Source organism: Corapipo altera, unplaced genomic scaffold, assembly GCF_003945725.1.
Source record: "Corapipo altera isolate COAL_440 unplaced genomic scaffold, ASM394572v1 64, whole genome shotgun sequence".
NCBI classification, from domain to species: Eukaryota; Metazoa; Chordata; class Aves; order Passeriformes; family Pipridae; genus Corapipo; species Corapipo altera.
In genome coordinates, this window is record NW_020884893.1 from 244,090 (window position 1) to 264,803 (window position 20,714).

At 49.0% G+C, this 20,714-nt stretch overlaps 1 protein-coding gene across 1 annotated transcript in view; it reads right to left on the reverse strand.

The window, feature by feature from the left end:
• Positions 1-20,714, reverse strand: part of TOX2 (TOX high mobility group box family member 2) — a 151,693-nt gene that overhangs the window by 2,577 nt on the left and 128,402 nt on the right. Inside the window, exons 5-8 of the mRNA XM_027646155.1 lie at positions 16,551-16,778; positions 6,662-6,742; positions 4,512-4,919; positions 3,273-3,403 (exon numbers count right to left, since the gene is read on the reverse strand). Of these exons, the coding sequence (XP_027501956.1) occupies positions 3,273-3,403; positions 4,512-4,919; positions 6,662-6,742; positions 16,551-16,778 (848 nt within the window). The remainder of the gene's footprint in view (positions 1-3,272; positions 3,404-4,511; positions 4,920-6,661; positions 6,743-16,550; positions 16,779-20,714) is intronic.

Consider the following 20,714-nt stretch of genomic DNA (forward strand, 5'->3'; position numbering starts at 1 on the left):
AAGGTAAATCACAGAATCACAGAATGTGCTAGGATGGAAAGGACCCAGCCAGTGAAAGTGTGAAAAGAGTTGTAATCAGAAAACAAGGCAGAAAAAATAAGTGAGGTGCTTCAAGGAAATATGATTTAATTAAGGAGTTAAGAAAGATTTGCACACGATTGTAAACCAAGCTGCACTTGCAACAGAGGTGAGCCAGTTCCCTTGGAGAAAGTCACTGTAAAACAGGGGGATTCAGTGCCTGGGAAAGAGCAAGTGCCAGAATCAGGCTGTCGGGTGAGGGAGACAGGGGACTATGAAAGGAGTTTGTGATATGATGGCAAAAAAGCAATAAAATTGTATGCTGCAGTTACTTGTGGGAAGTGACAGTCACACACCAAGCAGGAGCTGAGAAATGCTACCCATGTCTTTGCTCACAATCTAGGACAGCTTGGGCTTCAGCCCAGAAAGAGCCAGGAAAATTGGATGGAAGTCAGTAAGGAAAAAGTCATTAAGAATGGGGAAAGCAGGAGCTGAGAAACATTTAAAACTCTCTCTCTCTCTCCCTAACATGGCTGAGTTATGAATTAAGGAGTGTCTGCTCACAGGATCCCAGAATCTGAGGGGCATGTGGGAAGAAGTGTCATTTAATGGCATTTTAAATAGCACAGATAGGCTGGGAAACAAAAATCCCTACAGCAGTTCCCTTATTAATGGAGAAGGACGGAGAGAAAGACAACCTTGTCAGTTTTCCAGAAGTTGTCTGGGTGACAAACACAAAAGAAAATGAGGACTGGGAGGTTTTTACCCCAGCTAACCCAGTGCCAACACATGTTGGGAGCTAAAGAAATATCAAGGTTAGACATGAAATAAAAATCATAACCCAGAGAGCAGGACAGGGCTGTCTGTGTGCTGGGGAGGGTGGGACCATCCTCTCTTTCAGGAATCTGGGACTCTACAGCTCACTCACATCCCATCAGTGAATGCTCCCTTTTCTTTCCAGTCAGCAGCTGATTTTGCTCCTCAGAGTGCTGCTTTAATTGCAATTAGGCTCAAGGTACTTTCGAGGTTGAAATGGGCAATTACATGATCCAGAGGCTTCCCGGTTATAGCTAAACCAGCACTGACAGATCAAACCCAGTGAGACCTGTCTTCCCTTCATCACTGCTGTGCCCAGGTCCTGCTGATGGCTGGACCCACCCAGCTCATGGCAAGGTGCCACCGAGGAGCCCGAGGGCAGCTTTGAACATTGGGTGGAGACTGGTACAAAGTACGTCAGAGAAAGCAGCACAGAAGGAAAGTCTTTGAATCATAGAACGGTTTGGGTTGGAAGGGACCTCAAAGCTCATCTTGTTTCACCCCCCTGCCAAGGGCAGGGACACCTTCCACCAGACCAGGTTGCTCCAAGCCCTGTCCAACCTGGCCTTGGACACTTCCAGGGATGGGGCATCCCTAACAGCCAGTATGATATTTTTCAGTGCACTAAGCACTCTCTGCAGTACTGATCTATATCCATCTGAGTTCCTTGGTATAATCTACTCTAATAATTATCTGGAAGTCTCTGCATAATCTGTTTGGGTTTAGAATGATTTTTCTTTTCCAGGAAGCTGCGATAAACCCATGAAATTTGATATTTCTGCTGTGACAAAGGCATGAAATGCATGAGCTTTGATCATGAATTGCATGGGCCCTCTGCTTACAATGCAGCACTCCAGCCAGATGTCACAGAGCTTGTTTTAGCAACACAAAACTCACTCCTGACTGCTATGGGAACACTACACCCGTTTCTAGAGCACCCTGAGCTTTCTCCATGGGGCCCAGGCAGTGGGATTTGCAGAGGGAGCTGCTCAGCACCTCTGGAAATTGAGATCCACAACTCAACAAGCACCTTTAGCATTTTGCCAACAACATTTAAAGTGACTTTTATAATCAAGTCCTGAACATGTTCCTTCTTTCAGGTTGTCTGCAGAGGCTTCAGGAAGGACCACGTAAAGGTCACTGTCAGAGCCCACGTCGCTGAGCCCCCTCGGGCAGGCAGACAGCAGAGATATTCTAATGGATCAGCCGGTTATTTATCTCCTTGAAAAGAAATAAATGTCTGTACAGTCTGTACAGGCCAGCAATTGTAAGTGCTCTGCTGGCATAGACAGGAGCTGTGCTCTGAAAAGCCTGGGAGCTGGCTATTATCTCCTCTGAAAGCACCATGTTCCAGTACTTCTAGAGAATCAAACAATACTCCAAAGGTACCCAGCCTCCTTCCCAACCTGCTCCCCCTGCAAACCCCAGGCCTGTTTCACAGAGCACAATAGAATCTCCAAACTATTAAAGCTGAGCCAAGAGCAGTGGATTAGGCAGTGGTTGGAAATGGCCTCCACACCCTCCCCGTTCCCCAGCCTTAAGACCATCCCGAGGTTTTTATTTATTGAGGAATTCATGCAGCACTGAAGGAACCTTCATGCTGGCACATTCATGCCAGAGCTTGTAGGGCATAAGGGAGAGGATCTGTGCAGATGTCTGTGGACCTACTGGTAGAGACAACTATGGGAGGTTGTGGCCTCAGGGATAAGAGCAATCATTTTAGGAACAGACAGATGTTGCTTAACATGGAAACACAGAATGGTTGGGGCTGGAAGGGACCTTTAAATCTCATCTCATTCCACCCCCTGCCAAGGGCAGGGACACCTTCCACTATCTCAGGTAGCTCCAAGCTCTGTCCAACCTGGCCTTTGACCCTTCCAGGGATGGAGCAGCCACAGCTTCTCTGGGCAACCTGTGCCAGGGCCTCCCCACCCTCACAGGGAAGGATTTCTTCCCTATATCCAATCTAAATCTCTCCTTTTTTAGTTTAAAACTGTTCCCCCATGTCCTATCACTATCTAGCCATGTAAAAAGTTGTTCTCTCTCTTTTTTATAAGCTCCCTTTAAATACTGGAAGGCTGTAATGAGGTCTCCCTGGCCTTATGGACGGGGTCACCTTCAAACCTCCAGGGACCCTGTTTGGGAGACTGGGCTTCCCTGGTCTGCTCCAGAAGGAAATGTGTCCAACCCCTCTGTTACTAATTGGATGGAAATTAAAAAAAAGAGAAATCTCTTAATGTCCAGTGAAGAATTTATCCATGATTTTTAAGCTACCTGCTTCCAGGTGAGCCTACAGGGGCAAGGAAGCCTTGAACTTCCCTGACCATAACCGGCCTACCCTCTTACTGTACATTTTAGGGCAGATTCCCAGCTCTTGTCCACTGTCACAGCTCAGATCACAGGAACTGCATTAGCAATGGGCTGTTTTGTCTACTGGCCTGCAGTGGTTGACCCCACACTCTCTGCTGGGGTAGTCGCTGTCCCACTCAGTGCTTCCTGGAGGGTTTGATGCGCCAGGCGAACGGGGTCCAACACTGTTCTGAAACTCAGACGAAATATGGGAGAAGTCCTGCAGAGTGGAAAGGAAAGGGAGGGTTACAGGAGCACCCACAGCAGGAGAACAGCAGATCTAACAGCAGTGCATAAACACATCTACATGCATTGTCCCTAAAATGTGCAGGGGGAGCCGCAGGGACAGAGGGAGCAGTCCAGGCCCAGGACCCCAAACCACCACGGTGGGATGGCTGTGGAAGGTGGGAATGGCTGTCACTGCTGGCACTTCAACAAGGACATTGTGGTGCTGCTTCAGCTGAAAGTTGATCAGCTTTCCTCATTTTTGGGGGGTGGCTTTAATTAGTTAAAATTAGGCAATGTATATAAACGAGAGTCATGGTAGGCACCTGACCAAGAACATGATTTCCTCCAAAATAGCCCAATTGGGGCAATATGGGTTTTCTTTTTTTATTTAAATTTTTTATTCACAAATTTATGTGGAATGAAGTCTCACAAAATGCTGCCCTCAGTGACAACAACTACCCCAATTAAAGTGACTGTGAGGATCCCCTTTTATGCTCTTTTCTGGGCACAAGCTATCACCAAATTACAGAAGCCACTTTTGGTTGTGCAGAGCTAAAGCTCAACCCCTGTGCTGGAGGAGTCACAGAATCATGGAATTACTGAGGTTGGAAAAGACCTCCAAGATCACTGAGTCCATCCATTAACCCAGCACTGCCAAGGCCACCATTAAACCGTGTCCCCAGGTGCCACATTTACACATTTTCTGAGCACTTCTAGGGATGGTGATTCCACCAATTCTCTGGGCAGCTGTTCCAGGGATCACCCTTTCAATGAAGAAATCTTCCCTAATAGCCAACCTAAACCTCTCCTGGTGCAACTTGAGGCTGTTTCCACTTGTCCTACTGCTGGTTACTTGGGAGCAGAGCCTGACCCAACCCCCCGGCTCCCCCCTCCTGTCAGGGAGTTGCAGAGCCAGAAGGTCCCCCCTGAGCCTCCTTTTCTCCAGGCTGAGCTCCCCCAGCTCCCTCAGCCCTTCCTTGTGCTCCAGCCCCTTCCCCAGCTCTGTTCCCTTCCCTGGACACCCTCCATGACTCCCTTGGGGACAACATCAACAATGAGATCCTCCAAACCCCCCCGAACCCACCGGACCCAGCACCCACCTGCTGCCCGGGAGGTGAGGCGTTCATGGGGGGCTGTACCTGTAGTGCCATGGGGGGGGACAGGAGGGGCTGCTGGGGGACCTGCTGCATGCTGAGGGGCTGGCTGAGGAGGGAGCTCTGCGGGTGGTGCAAGGACAGCTGCTGGTGGAGCGGGGGGCTGATCTGGAAGGAGGGCGGGGGGGAGGCACTGATGCTGGGCAGCATGGGCTTGGAGCTGAGGGTCCGGGACAGCCCAGGGTGGGGGTGGCCACGGTAGTTCTGCAGGTCCGACGGGGACAGGAAGGAGCCCAGGCCGGGGTAGGGCGAGGAAGCCTGGGGAGGCATCGGGTACATGGGCTGCTTGGGGGGGATCATTTTGGAAGGTGGGTTGCTCTGGGCGCTTTTCGTCTCCCCCTGGTCGGCAGAGCTCTGTGGGAAAACAGAACGGGAGGTGATGAGGAAGGAAAAGTGGAAACATGGTTACGTGTCCCAAGATGTCCTTCTGTCCAACCGAGTTGCCCAGACCCCATGGCTCCTGCTCCTCTCCCACCCCTCCAGCAGCTGGGTGTCCACAGGCTGGGTGCAGCATCCATATCTGGGAAACCCAAGTCCAGTAACTCAACCACACCTTTGGCAGAGCCTGGAGCACCTGAGGGAATTAACCAGGGAAGAAGTAAACAGCCCACCAGCAGCTCACTGCTTCAGTCCACAGAGGTGGGTGACCACATTTTGCTTCCAATGGAGAACAAATGGGTCTATAAAACCTCTGTTTTCCTGATCCTGTGCCCTCTTGCAGCCCTGGTCTGTCTATAATGCACTGGACAATGGTGCCCTCATTTCGGCAGGAAAAAGAGAAGAACAAGGGGAAATTTTCTGGGCTGGACAATGAGGCTTTTGTCCTGTGATGGGCTCTGTAATGATACTCCAGATCCTTTCTCACCCATCAGCCAGGGTCACACTGTGCTGCTTTACTCAGAAACAAAGCTGCTCTTCTGCAGAGAATTGGTCTTTGGAGAAATTGGAAAAAAATGAAGTCACAGAGCACACGCCTTCCATGCCTCCTGCCCCACACTGCTGTGAGGCACGGTCAAGGCAGGACCCCCACAGGTTTCCAGAAGGTGTAAGAAGAGCTTTTACACTCCCCAAAGTCTTTCCCATTCCCTTTTTCTGTCCTGGCTGCTCTTCTGTTTGCAAGTTGACAGCCAACAGTCTGCACAGGGACTTTGAGGCTTTCCAGCTCACCACCATCACACGGATCCTGCAGATGACGGTTGATTTGGGACATCACATTATTTCCCATGGCAGCTGAATGTGATGATTAAGTGCTGAGGATGTGGTGTAGTACAAAGGGGAAGCTTTGAAGAGAAACCAACCTGATACATTTACTCACAACCCAAGGGCAGCATTACCCCTGAGCCAGCAAACCTACCAACTCCACAGGAGCCACCCCAAATCCACAGGCAGCAAATGCCCATGGCCCCTTCCTGGAGGCATGGAGGAGGGCAAGCTGTGAGGTCCCCTGGGATGGTCAAGCACTTGGCCCATCATTCCTGTATGAGCCTGAAATGCTCTCAAGTTCACCCTTAGGCACTGAAATGGGCTCTCTGGGTTTGGCCTGACAGTGGTGGGTTAAGCACATATGTGCTCACATGGTCATCAACACACAGGTAGGGGTCCTACTTCCCAAAAATCTGCTCTAGGCTGAGTGTGCAGGACCTGAGGTCCTGAGCAGCCAGGACAGCCCGAGTGTCTGGAGCAGGGTGCAGCAGGAGCAGAGTGCAGCAGGAGCAGGGTGCAGCAGGATGCTGGTACCAGTGCTGGCTGGTGAGCTCAGTACTGGGCTGTCATCCTCCCCTGGGCTCCCAGTGTCACCCACACTGAGCCTCGTCCTCCTGCCCCTGTTTGCTGCACTCACACCCCAAGAGCTGAGTGAGGAACAGCTGCTGGTGGTGGGGACAGGCAATAGGGACAACACCCCATGCAGGGACACCCCTCCCCTGCTGATGAAAGCAACCCAAAGTGGGGTTTTGTTGCAGGGCGCTAAAGCCTGGGGAAGGTGCCAATGCTGATATCGGTTCTGATACATGGTGTTTCCTATAAACTTGCTCCTTCCAGAAGGTTCCTGTGAGTTGCAACTCACAGCACTGCCCTGCCCCACAGCAGCAAGGTACCTTGGAGACGAGGCTGGCCCGGTATGCGGCCAGAGCTTTCAGGTACTCCTTCTTCGCAGCTTCTGTTTTCCTCTTGTATGCCTGAAAGGACCAGGGAATGGATAATAATTAGAAAAGTAAAATAGGGTGATGCTGGGCTTGGCTGCACCCTGCTTGCTCAGTGGGATCCTCTTCACTGGGGCCATGTGCATGAAAAACTCTGCTGGAGAGGAATTTACACCAAACCAAGAACATAAAGCCCCTGGATTGGATCACACTGGGATTCTGGGAGACATCACAGGTCAGAGTAGCCTATGTGCCTACATTTATACATGTCTGCTGTAAGAGACACAGCCTGATTTTTAAAGGTGAACCCAATGAAACCACTTCCCAAGAGGAATCAGGGCAAAGAATGATCCAGGCTCTTGGAAGAGCAAGACAAAAGCCCAAATCCTCAAATGACAGGACTATCTTTAAGATCAACTCAAACCATTCTATGACCCTATGATGATGACTAGCTTAAAAACAGGTGAGACATCCAGAAATCCTAAACTACCCATTTGTTTTCTTGGCTCTCCCATTATTTAGAGCTCAAAGCTCCAGCTCTTCTCTGCAGTCTGGACAGCAGGGAACTGCTTTCTCATCATATAAAAGCTGAGACTTTTAGCTAATCTTAAGAATTGCTGAGCTGGGGCTTGTGGGAAACAGCAAGTACCAGGAGAGTTTACTTCCCTAAGGAAAAAACATAACAAAGCTTTTTAAGAGTGAATTATTGGTTATTCTTCCAGCTCTCCCCGTAATGAGAGATGCCTCATGATGGTGTGCTGGTCCCCTTTCTGCCCAGAGCTTGGTCCTCCACACATGGAGATGGAGGACCTCCAATAAAATAATGGTGGGATCCTGTGTAATCATGGGGTTACACAGGTTAAACTGAGTGGGAAGAATATTTTAAAACGGAATAAAAACTTCAGGATTAAGACAGAAACTCCCAAGAAAAGGACCCACCAGCCCTCTTTCCCACTGGAAACTCAAAACCCTCCTCAAGCAGTGCACTGAATGTTGATTTCTATTAGAATAGACTTGCATAGATTTAATTTGGCTTTAAAACCAATGAGAGCTTTCAACAACTTGAGATGCTGAAGCTTCACAGGTACATCTCTGTCCAGGATGATTTATACTGGATATTAGGGAAAATTTCTTCATGGAAAGCACTGTCCAGCCCTGGCACAGGCTGCCCAGGGCAGTGGTGGAGTCGCCATCCTTGGAAGTGTTTAAAAACCACATGGATGTGACACGTGGGGACATGGTTTAGTGGTGGCCTTGGCAGTGCTGGGGGAAGAGTCTGGATGATCCTAAAGGTCTCTTCCAACCAAAACAGTTCTAAGGGTCTATGATTTAGCTCCTTGGCAGCACCCCAGACTCCCTCCCAACATTGACCTCGGAAGGGAAAATAACCTCCAGCAGTTAAACTATCCAGTTACCTGAATTTAAAATCAGTACAGATAAATTCTATTAAAAAAGGATTGGAAAGCTTTATTTTCACTGCTAAATCACAGTGACTCCTGTAATGAAACTTTTTGACTCGACGCACTGGAGGTCTCAGACGGTAATTTTCTGAAATGGAAGCGTTTCCCTAAGTTTGTCTTTGGCTTTATGGTATTCAGAAAATACTATATTTGCTCCATTCAGAACAAAACTACATTTCAAAATGTCAGCCTGAAGAAGAGTTTGCCTGTGAAAAGCAACTATTTCTTCAAACTGTATCAGTTCCCTTAATAAGAGCTATTACCTTTCTCTACAATCTTCACATCTTTTATGATAGAATCACAGAATGACTTGAGTTGGAAGGGACCTTAAAGCTCATCCAGTTCCATCCCCCTGCCACAGGCAGAACACCTTCCACTAGATCAGGTCTGTGCCTGTAGCAGCAGGATCAGTGCCACCACCACAGCATGTACTGTATCCACCAGCTCTGCTGCTGGATGTTCTTAAATGTGGTACCCAGCTCCTAAATTTGGTACCCAGCACAGAAATGAAATATGAACAGCAGCCCCAGCTGGGTGCTGATGTATTGAAAGCATATTTAATTTTTTTTTTAACTGTGTAATATCAAAATACAACAGTGTTCTTTTCCCTTTCCTTTCCTTTCCTTTCCTTTCCTTTCCTTTCCTTTCCTTTCCTTTTTCCTTTCCTTTCCTTTCCTTTCCTTTCCTTTCCTTTCCTTTCCTTTTTTTTTTTTTTTTATCTCAGGTGGTCAGAAATCAAAGTATTCACAGCTGTGGAGAGCCAAATTCAATTATCAGGAAGACTTGCCTGGAGAAAAACCTTCAATTTCTGGATAGTGAGAGGGCAGGTAAATGAGACTTCCTAAACCCAAATGCAAATAAATGAATAACCCATAAAGTCTTTGCCTATCTTCATCCCCACCACTTGCTTTATCTGCTAAACCCCCCCTTTTTTTTTTTTTGTTGCCACTTTTCATCTGCCCTTGTCTTTTTTTAGGGTATGAGGGGGGCACTGGACCTCCCTTGAATTGGGATGTGCTGCTGGGTGGTGTCTGGTGCAGCAAGACTGGGAAAGGACAGTCAAGTGGCACATCCTCCTGAAGGGAACAGGGAATTGCTCCAAGCAGGAGCCTCCAGGCTTGCTGGGACAGCCCTGGCTCAAGCCTGGCCATGGGCAGGGCTGCTGAGAAGGGTGACAGGGAGAGCCCAGGAGGTGCTTTCTCCTGATGACCCCCTGAGCTCCCTCCAGCTCTGGAAGGTTCCCCATGGATTATCTGATTTTTAATCATAAAATCACAGAATGGTTTAGGTTTGGAATGGAATGGTTTTGGGACCTTAAAGATCATCTAGTTTCACCCTCCTGCCACGGGCAGGGACACCTTCCACCAGCCCAGGTTGCTCCAAGCCCCGTCCAACCTGGCCTTGGACACTTCCAGGGATGGGGCAGCCACAGCTTCTCTGGGAAACCTGTGCCAGGGCCTCCCCACCCTCACTGTACAGAACCACCCCTAAAGGTCTCCTGATGAGAATTCTGCAGTCCTACCCCTGCCATGGGGGCTTTCTGCACCCACACAGTGCTCCACCCAGGACACCCAGCTGCCCGTGCCTGGGGAATTGCCACGCTGACGTGGGAAGAGCAGATCCGAACAAAACTTCCCACGAATCCTCTGTGTAAAGGCAGCTCTAGTGCCTCATTTATAACCTTTAAAATTTTAATTTAAACATTGACAAAACCATGTTACTTTCTAATTAAATCCCATTTTCTCCCAGGGATTTTAATTTCAAAGTAATTTATCAGATTTAAGGATCCTCAAAACATTTTGCATGTTTTTCTTTCTAACCTGCCATGCCCACTGATTTATTTTCCTTATTCATTAGCAGGAGGATTCATTAGTCATTAAGTGAGTGGGTGGGTTGGGGAAAGGGGGGTGGGGGGAGGAAGCAAGAACGGTTAGTGATTATGAAAACAAAAAATCAGAGCTGTAAGAAGCATATGTTGGGATCGTAATCCTGACACCCCTGTGTCTCGGCAAAGCAGCCAGTAATTGTACCGTAATGAAATGTTCTTGTTTGATAACCAGTTAATTAGAGAAGACAATTATTCCAAACCCCGCTGACGCCCACGAACGGCTCCGTGTCACGCAGGCACTGAGTGACAGCCGGAGCTGTTATCGGCAACCTCGGCGTCCCAGCCCGCCTGTTTCTCCAGGAATGCTGCTTCCCAAGCCTGGGGAAGGATGGAAAGAACTCCAAACTCTCCCCCAAAGCATTAAGGGGTGCACTGATGTCAAGCAGAAAGGTCTCTGCTTCAATCCCAGGTGGAGTTTGCTCCAAAAAAGAGGCAGGTCGTCAGGAGAGAGGAGATGGAGAGTGCGGGAAAGGTCTCTGGGAGGAAAGCTGGGAGGGAAGGCCAAGAGTAGCCACGTGTCCAAACACAACCCAGCAAAGGAGGCACCGAGTGATCCTGTCCATCTAGGAAAAGGGGCAATAGGCTTAAATTGTAACAAGGGAAATGTTGGCTAAGCACTGGAAAGGAAGGATAATTAAGCATGGGAAGAGATTGCCTGGGGAGATGTGTAATCTCCACCACTGAGGGTTTAAGAACAGATTAGGCACACATCCATCAGGAATGGTTTAAGTAGAGATGATCCTGACTTCAGGCAGCAGTATGGTCTGGTTGACCTCTTAAGTCTCTCCTTGCTCTCCTTTCTATGATTCCATGACTGTTTTTTTTTTTTTCTCCCAAATGTATAAATTTGGGTTTTATTCTGCTTGTAAATCTGGAGATTTTTCTTGTCACTATTATACATTTTCCTGCAATATATGTCTTGGGCTCACCATAACTTATGGCTTATTCACAGGATGACTCAAAAGTCACGACTGGGGTCAGTCACACCCCCTGAAAAGGCCCTGGCTATGGGAACTATTGGCACGGTTTCAGGAGAGCTTCCCTGTTATCCTGGCAGAGATGTGGTGCTGTGAAGCAGTCCTCTGGACAATGAATGGATGGACCTGTAATCAAGCAGCAATTACCAATGATTAAAGCATCCTGAAAGGTTCCTGCCTTCCTCTGCCTTGACTTCATGGTGCCACCAGGGTGTAAGTCACCTATCACTCCATGTGAGGGCACCAAGAGTGTTCCCAGACAGCCCATGGAAGACTCCGAAGGAAACAGAGGAGGAGGCTCACAGATCCAACCCCTAACCTCCAACGAAAAGCACACAACACTCATCTTTCCACACTTCTGATCCTGCTCTCCAAGAAGAGCAGTCACACTCTTGGAGCTGCTGTTAGGAGAAGATCTGACCCTTCACATCCTCCCTTATCATTATCCCTCCCTCTACCACACCTCTCTTGAAACCTTGTTTGGGATTGGTGCTTTGATGCTTCTCCAGCTTTCCTTGATGCTCAGAAGATGCTGAAAACTCCTTTCAGGCCAGAGTGACTGCTTGGACCCTTCAGCCCCTCACTGCCAGGGCTCTGGGGCTGCAGGAGGAAACTGCAACCCATGGTGGCTCCAGCTCTGACAGCACTGACTCCAGTGCTGGAATTGGCCAGTGTGCAGCACCTGCTGCATGCCATTCCCATGGGACTGCTCCCCTGTGATGGCTCTTCCATAAAACACCTTTACAGATGGCCTGAGATGCCTCTGTCCCACCGCAGGTACCTGCAGTGCCCTGTCACCAGGTGAGGTATCAGGTTCAGTGAGCAGATGGATCTGATTAAATGGGTGATCTATTATTTTCTGCTGAGTGAGCAATTTTTCTGCTGGGTAATTTACCCCTGGAGTGTGACTTTACCCCTGGAGCTGAGTAGTTCTCTAGGCTGTGCATTTGTTTGGGAAAATCCCATATGCATTTGGCTAGTGAGTGACCTGGCATTACTGAACTGGTCCCAGTGAAGCAGGGCTATTGCTATCCCCAGTACCTTTGTGTCCCCAGTGAGTCTCCAGACTCATAAACTCAACTGGAAATGTTGGTTTTGTCCAACTTCTGCTCATTTTGGATGGGAAGTCCTGGGTTAGCCTGGGTTCACTCAGCAGGTTGCTCTGGAATTCCCTGATTCCTCTGCTCTGAGTTTCCAGGGTTTAAAGGAAACACTGACCAATGCTTTGACTTTATGGCTGGATTTCCTGATCAAAAGAAGCAGGTTCCAGAAACATCTGCAAATGCCACCTTGGCAGCATATCCCATGCTCCAACATCACCAGTTTCCAACCCAAAGTCCTTTCCCCCACAACAGGAAGATACCCAGAAAGGGAATAAGAACACGGCAGAGAAGAGTGAATCCCACCAGTGACTCCTCAGTACACTCCAGAGAGTTTCCAGGCTTATCACCCACAGGAAATCCCCCTGAGGGAGGACAACCACCAGGGCTGGTGTCACCAGCTCTTGAGCAGAGATGGCACTGCTGGTGGCCCTGTGGAAGGAGATGAAGGGGTTGAGGGTGGCATGGACTGGGACCAGCCTGCCAGCATTCCACTCATGCCGGGGAAAAATCCTTCCTAGTGAATTAGCAGAGTTTGCTCCAATCTAGTCCTCAAATTTCTCTAATTTCTGTCAAATCAGGCAGCCCTTTTAAACCTCGCTGGGTTGAGATCTGCTAATGAAAAAAACTCCCAGCACAGGAGGCACAGGATTCTGGGAGCCTGGAGCTGGGACCCGGAGCTGCAGGCAGATTCCTAGGACAGGTACCCCATTTGATGCTAATGGCTGAATTAGCATTTCCCTCTCCAGCAGAGTCTAAGCTATCTCTGCAGGAACAGCTGCTAAACTATTTGCAAAGTTCAAAGAGGATGTATTAATATTTTTTTTTCCCCGAGTCACATTCTTCAGATTCCCGTGTAAGCTTCTTAGAAAGGGCCACGCCAGCTGTTGAAGAATGAAGATTACAATGTCCTGCCAACGCAGAGCTGGAGATATTTCAAGGTATTGTTATTTATTACTGTTCCACACGCTGGAAGGGGTTAAAATGGGGAAGAAAACGGAGCTTTGCAGAACAGGTGTCCTTGAGCAGTACCCAAGGACACGGAGATTGCTAATCCTGTATTCCACAGCATGATCAAATCACCAGGCAACAGATATAAATAAAAAAAGGCAGGAAATAAGGAAATTTAGATACAAGTGTGTCAGAGGGAAAATGAAGATTCATTGTGAAGAGGCTGAGAAGAAGGAACAAAATGACAAAGGCACAAATGATAAACTAGTAAGAACAAAAGGAAAGGGGGGGGGGAAAGCCTCTCTGTGAAATGCATGTCTGTGACAGCAGCAGCCAAATCAAAGATGCTCCTAGATTATATGGTTTCTTGCATAATACGCATTCTGGTTCCCTCTCTGTGTTTGTCTTTCAGCTGGTGCACAGGGAAAAAAAAACATATCTGAAATGGGACGTGAGCAACCTTTATTTTGCTTGTTTCATCAGGAGGAGAAAGCAAATTTGCTTTGTGGGAGCAGCAGCACCTGCTCAATGGCAAATAAATAGCTACAGCTTTGATATTACAGTGCATATAATCATTAGCAGCACAAATGGCAGAGGATTAACCCTCCGTGTGCTGGGCAGGGCTACCTGGCAAAGGGGTGGCATCTCACTGCTGACAGCAGAAATGCTCCATGTAGTGTCCTTGGAGAGGGGCTGAGGTTCTGGAGGGGGCACAGAGCCATCCATCCCAGCCCAGGGCACTGGCTAGCATGGCTACAAGCCACCAGCACTGAGCTTTCATAATCCCTTTGGCACTGGCACGGTGGCCACTCCACCTCTGTGCAACCCCTGTGATGGGATGATTGATGGACACAGTGCAGGGACAGCAGGACATGTGCCAGGGGAATCACAAGTCCAAAACACCTTGGCTGCAGGTGGGTTTATGGACCAGCTTCCCTCGAAGCCCCTCCCTGGTTGCTCCCTGCCTGCTGCTCTCCCACAAGGCAGGAACCAAAACACATCCAGGACTGAGGAAACTCTGGGCCCATTGGAAAGTGAAGAATAAGGTTTGTAAAAGTCACCTGAAGCAGAAATTGCAGAGATGGAAACAACTGGTAATAATGCCTGGTGGGGCTGGGCTCTGCACGTTGCCCCTCTGGAGATGGGATGCCCCAGCCCCACCAGGAGCATCTTGGGGGCTGAGGGACATCCAAGTGTGGGACAAGCTCCAGATCAGATCCTACAGCCTCAAATCCACCCTCTTTTCTCATGTGAGGAAGAGGGGAAGTGTTCTTGAACAAAAGCCTTGGTCATAATTGAGGCAGAATGCTCAGGTTTGGGTCTTGCTTGCCTGCTGTGCCATCCCTGTACTGGCTGTTCCCCAGCCTGTCCTCTGCTCTGCTCTCTGTAGGGAGCACATGAAGCCACTGCTGTCAACAAAGCTAAGAGCAGCGTCCCAGATGAAACACTTCCCTTTTCCTGATTCCTGCTCCTTCCCAGAGCACGATGCTCCTGCCTGGCAAAGAGCTGAGCCACGATTTGGCACAGCCATGTGGGAATCTGGACTCCCAGGTCCCTGCAGGATTTTGGCCAGTGGCACGTGGTTGTCTTGCTCCATCCCTGTCCCCTCTCCAAATGTGCCAGGAGAGCTCTCAGCATGGACTGCTTGCCTTCCTTGGGAATGTGTGCACCCTGTCCTGCAGGGTCTACAGCACAGCCCAGGCACCTCTTTTCACATATTAAAGACATTTTGTTAATGCTTTTTAAATTTTCTCTTCCTTTTTCTCTTTCCATTGCAATGCCTTGTGAATCTAAAAAAAAAAAAAAACACTTGTCTGGGGATGCTGGTGGAGGAAAGCAAACAGGGACTAAATAAACTCTCCTGCAGCCAGACACTTCAAGAGTGAACGTGCCACACTGCACAAATCAGCCACACGGTCCCAGAGCCAAAGATAAATAGAGTCCCTCCAGCCAGAGTCCCGGGCAGGGAGGTAACTGTTGTGGGAGAGAAGTATCCAGCTGGAGACAAAGCCAGGAAGTTAATATTTAAGCATTCAGACAAGGAACAAATGACTTAATTAAATCAATTACAGAGGGAGAAATGGAGCCACTTAGAAAGCGTGTGTAAAGAGACGGCAAGGCTGCTGCAAGCTCATAAAAGAGAAGGAGGGAGAGTTAGCAGGGAAGATAAACGGGCTGGTTTAATCCCTGCTGTTAATTAAGAGCTGAGCATTTGCACTGAGCTGAGTCAGGGTCGCACCAGTGCTTCCATTCTCTGAGCCACAGTTGCAGCCGAGCTCAGTGCCCAAACTATGGAGACATTGGTAACCAGGCAGAGGCAGAACGAGATGTTGAGAGGGATGGAAGCAGGAGAAAGAGGTGACAGAAAGCTTTTCCACGCTCCTGAACCTCCACACCCTGCCCCAACAGCCCAAACCCAGACCCTGCCCTGCAGCTGCCCAGGGCTGGGGTCACCCTGCTGCACAAAGAGGGACCTTTCCTCACCTCTTCAGCGTGAGGAACTCCTGCCTGCATGATCCACCAGGGATCCAGCCAAAGAGGACAAAAGGGAGGATCACGAGAACATCAAAGCACCGCTACTGCACAGAATGGAGGCTCCAAATGGAGCAGCAGAAGGGCTGCCAACCCAGAAGATGTCTTGCTTGTATTCCTGGCGTGGTGTGGGGTGGAAAGCAGGGCTATTTCCTAGCATGAATTCCAGCTTAATGGCTTTTCTCCTCCCTGCTGCTCCTTCTCCAGACATAGGTGCTTCCAATGCTGGCCATGGACACCCAACAGGAGCTGGCAGCCAGGCTCTAGGAGAAGGGCTCCCAGATAAAGCCTGTTTGGATCCAGGACACATCTCACAGTGTCAGATCTCACTCTGCTTGATAAAAAGCCATCCTTGCTACAGGAAGTGTTCCCTGGGGTTCTCTCAATAGGCAACAAGCAATTACAGGCTTTTGTAACAGACTCAGCAGCAACAAAACAGTGAAAGCAGGACACAGAATTCTCCCTGTGAAGCAAACGGAAAGTGGCTGACAGCTTTGGGGCAGGAAGGTTTCCTCTGTGAGGCCACTCCAGACATCTCCTTCCCAAGGTTTTAAAGCCTGAACGTTGGATTTGAAGGCAGCAATATAGGGAGTTAATAGTGTTTAGCCAGTTTACTGTCACTCCTTGTAAGTAAATAAGCAAACACAAACCCATCTCCCATCTAAGGCTGTAAAACCCAGGTCAGGGAAAGGCCATTGATGGCTTTGCAGAGTATGAACTTATCAAGAATAATTAGTTGTCATAAAAATTTGCTCTTCCCAATGCAACAACAGCAATTTTTCACAGTTGGCACTTCAGCATTGCTCCTGAACACAGCCTCTGTTCCTGACCACACACTCCAGCCTGGCCACGTTCTGGGGAGATGCTCCGTGCCATGGAAAAACACATTTCAGAGGCTGAAAGGAAAAAATAAAAGTAAATAAATCAGTAACTCGCCTGTTTTTGTTCTTCTCCCAAACTGTCCCACATGGATGCCACAATTTTGGACACGTCTCCGAAGGTGGCGTTGGGGTTTTGCCCTTTGATGGCTGCCTGTGTGTCTCTGAAAAACAGGGCGTAGGCTGACACGGGCTTCTGGGGCTCATTGGGGTCCTTCTTTTTCTTCTTCTTTTGGCTTTTGGGCTTTTTACCCAGGTCTGTTGATGGTCTTTTCTCTCCAGTAGCCTGCAAAACCATGAGATGAACCATAGCAGTCAGCTGGGAGTGGTCAGATACAAGTCCCTGCTAGAGCCAAGGAGATGAGAGGGGGAATGACAAGGGGAGGGATCCCAGCATGGAGAGAGGGGGGCAGCAGCCCTCGGGGTTTCTTTGGCCCCAGGAGCCTCTTGGATCATTACACAAACTGCTGGTGGGTGCCTAAGCCTGGCTTGGTGACTCCACTCACAGCTCACAGCTCACAGCTTGGGTTCATCCCTTTGTACCTGCTCCAAAAGTAGGGCTTTCCAGGCACTCACCCTTGGTCATCCTCCTTCCCCCTCCTCCTCTCTGGCACCACAAGCTCACTTACTCCTTGATACTTTTCTTGGACCTCTCCAAATGCTTTGCTTCCCAGCCATATCCCTTTACCAGGTCATGAATTTTTCCAAAGTTGGCTTCCAAATGGTTTCTGATTTCCACCCCAATAAGCCCCCTTTGCAAGCTGCTCCCGATTTCCCTTATCCATGTGTGTGCCAGTGGCTCAGTGTCCCCATTCCCAGGAGGATTGTGAGCACCAGCATCACATTAACCATCACACTGGGGCCATCCAAAATTTGCTTCACTCTGCTAACATGTATGTACCCCTACCCAGGAAAAATATCCCGGAATGGAACTATTTAATCTTATGAATTAAATGCTTTGCATACACTGTTCACTCTTTACAACCCATCTGGGTGCAGCTGGATGACCAGGTCTGGCTGTACCCATGCTCAGTGCCCTGAGGGTGTTGGAACCAAGGGGAGCAGGACAAAGGCAACAGGAGCTGGACTTTGTGGCTGCTCAGCACAAGATGCTGCCACTGGGCTAGGAAGTAGAACAGCAGGTCAGGAAACAGGGATGGTAGCACAGAAAGAAGACCCTACATCAGCCTCTATCAGGATACCTGTGCAATGTGTTAGGAAAAGGTTCTTCCCCCAGAGGGTGGTTGGCACTGACCAGGCTCCCCAGGGCAGTGGGCACAGCCCCAAGGCTGCCAGAGTTCCAGGAGGGTTTGGACAACGCTCTGAGGGACAGGGCAGGATTGTTGGGGTCTCCTGGGCAGAGCCAGGAGTTGGACTTGATGATCCCTGTGGGTCCCTTCCAGCTCAGGATATTCCACGATTCTATGAATACAAGGGAGTGCAGAAGTCTCCATGTGAGGGTATGAGAAGGAAAACACCCCTAGAAAGCACTTGGACATCCATCAGAGCTCTTAACACATTACGTGTGGTCAGTGAAAGCTCACACTACAGGAAAGCACCATTATCCTTATTTTACAGTCAAGGAAAAACTAAATACGCTGGAGGTTAAACACAGCAGAGAATAAAACCACTGCCTGCTGCAGGCTGGATCTCTGCACCCAGGAGGGCAAATGGGGCACCAGCCCCTCCACCTGCAGAACCTGAGCTCAAGCACTGAGTGCTCAGCCAGTACCCAACTGTGTCAGTCCCTGCTCCACCAGCTGCACAGGTTGTTGTATCTCTTAAAAAGACACAGGTCTAAACACCAAGATGTTGTTAACACACTTCCTCCTGCTGAGCTGGGAGTAAACAGCCTCTTCTGACAGATTTGTGGATTTAACCACGTACTGGGCAGTGCCAGGATTGAAGAGGCTTCCCTTCAGCTGGCACAGGGCAGGCACGGGGAGGAAAGGGCAGCAGTGCTCCTGTTCCCTGCTCAGCAGCTCTTGACTGGCCATTAATTTCAGTATCAGCGCAGTGACATTTGTCAAACAGACAGTGACCATTAGTGAATGAGCACTGAGCTCAAAAAAATTGCATTTAATTTAAAATTGCCCAATTGGGCTTGAATGGGAGGCCTGGAGGTGAAAGGCCAGCTTATTAGGATGAAAAAAACCAAAAGCATGACAGGGCTTCAGCCCATTAGGAAGTGAGATGGTATTTTAAATAACTGTGATCCCGTTTGATTCACTGAAATGCTACAGGGGAACCTCCTCCCTCACAGCCACCGACCAAGCCAAGGAGCTGGAACAGGACCAACACAACCACAGGCAGGTTTATAGCCAGTCCTGCTCAGACAGCACCAAAGAGCACGTGGGATTTATGGAAAACAGATGCTGTGAGGCTGCCAGGAGCTGTCAGTGCCCAGGAGGGAGCAGAGCAGATCAGGACTTTGCCTGGTTTTCATAGGGTTTTCCAGCTGGGATGCAGCTGGGATGAGACAACAGCCTGGCCCTGGACCTTAAAAGATGCTTGAACAACCTAAGCCATATTCATGGCTAAACCAAACCCCAACGAGGCAGAGCCTTGCTGTCCCAGAGCATCCCCAAGGGTCATCCCCAAGGGTCATCCCCCATGGTCAAAGGGACCATGAAGGCTTGGATAGCAGGATGAAGTGTATGGATTTGCCCTGGAGAGGCAGCAGAAGGTCTGTTTGACATCAGATGTGGGGCAATTTCCTGGTGACAGATATGATCCCATAACCTTGGTGCCTCCTTAGATGTTGAACCCATGAAGAGCCAGAACCACATGGACACTGTGATTTTAATAACTGTGGAGGGTGACCACTAATCCAGCTGGAATTTGAGCTGTAACTACCTCTCCTCCCCATGCATGTGTACCCCAAAGCAGTGAAGCAAGTAAATGCACCAGTGGGGCTGGGAGACCTCCTAAAATCATCAACTCCCTGGCTCAGAGGAACTGCTGGACCTGAAGTAATTGCTGGCATCAGACCCATTTCTTTAATGTGTGACCTTCTTCCTCACAAGATGAATTTCTGCTTGTTAGATGTTGCTTTGATGACCTGTTGCAGAAAAGCCCTTAATGGCCACATGAAAAATGACTGGTGGGTGAATGCAGCAGCTGTGCAGACAGAGAAAGCAAACAGAAACCTGCAGGCCACAACACAGCTCTGCTGCTTTCCTGACATTTAGGGTCTCCTCCTCCATCAAACACATCACTCCTGTCCCACCTGTCTTGATGGGAAGTTTACAGGGCAGAAAAAATGAGGGGGTTTGCCTTAAGGATTAGGAAAAATTCTGATCTCTGCAAATTTGGACATCTCCTACTCCCAAGGGCACCACTGGCTCAAGAGAACAGAAGATGCAACCCCAAAGCTCCAGGGACTCCTGGCTGGCTGGGAGGAAATGCTTGGTGATGCTGATGGAGGCAGAAAAAGAACCTGGTGTGTCACTAAGCTGAAACTAATTTTCTGCTGACATGAAATATTTCAGCTGCCAGGTCATTGCTCAGAGCTGTGTGACACAGGTTTTGGGAGATGGCAGACTGTGGGGTCCAGCAGCATAACCCATCCTGTAGTGCACCCCAGACATGGAATCAGAGAGTTTGAAAAACTCCATCTATTTTTAACCATGTGTATCCCTTCTTTTTACAGATGTATTCCACTGAAGCTGCTTTTGCATCCACCTTTGCTCTCTGCTTTGAAATGCCCCAGTCTAAAGTGAAACCTGCCAATGGATGAAGAACTATAGGATTGATGGGAATCCATCTTCCTGGATTTCCACAGAAAGGGAAAGGGTTTTGCCCAGTCCTAGCATTTTCCTAGTTTTCCAGTGTCTGCGCTGTTTGCTGCTCTGGTTATACATTCAAATCCTGTCACAATAGTCTGTTTTGGTGGGACAAGGTTACAACCCCAGTGCCTTGGGTCAGCACCTTCCAGGAGAGGGTTTTCCATGACAGGCTTTAATCAAAGGCACAGAGACACACCAGGTATTGAGGCAGCAACACAGTAATTGCTGGAGTTTGCCCTCAGTAAACAACAGCTGCAGACTCCTGGAGCACAGCACGTGTTGTTTGCTCTACTGGTGCATTTTGAGAGAGATGAGCAACAACCAAGATGTGCCCCAAACCCTAGGAATTCCTTGGGTTTGTTCATGCCATGCTCAGCAGCAGTTGTGTTGGCTGTAGAGACCACTGAGACATTGCTGACTACTTAAAACACCAC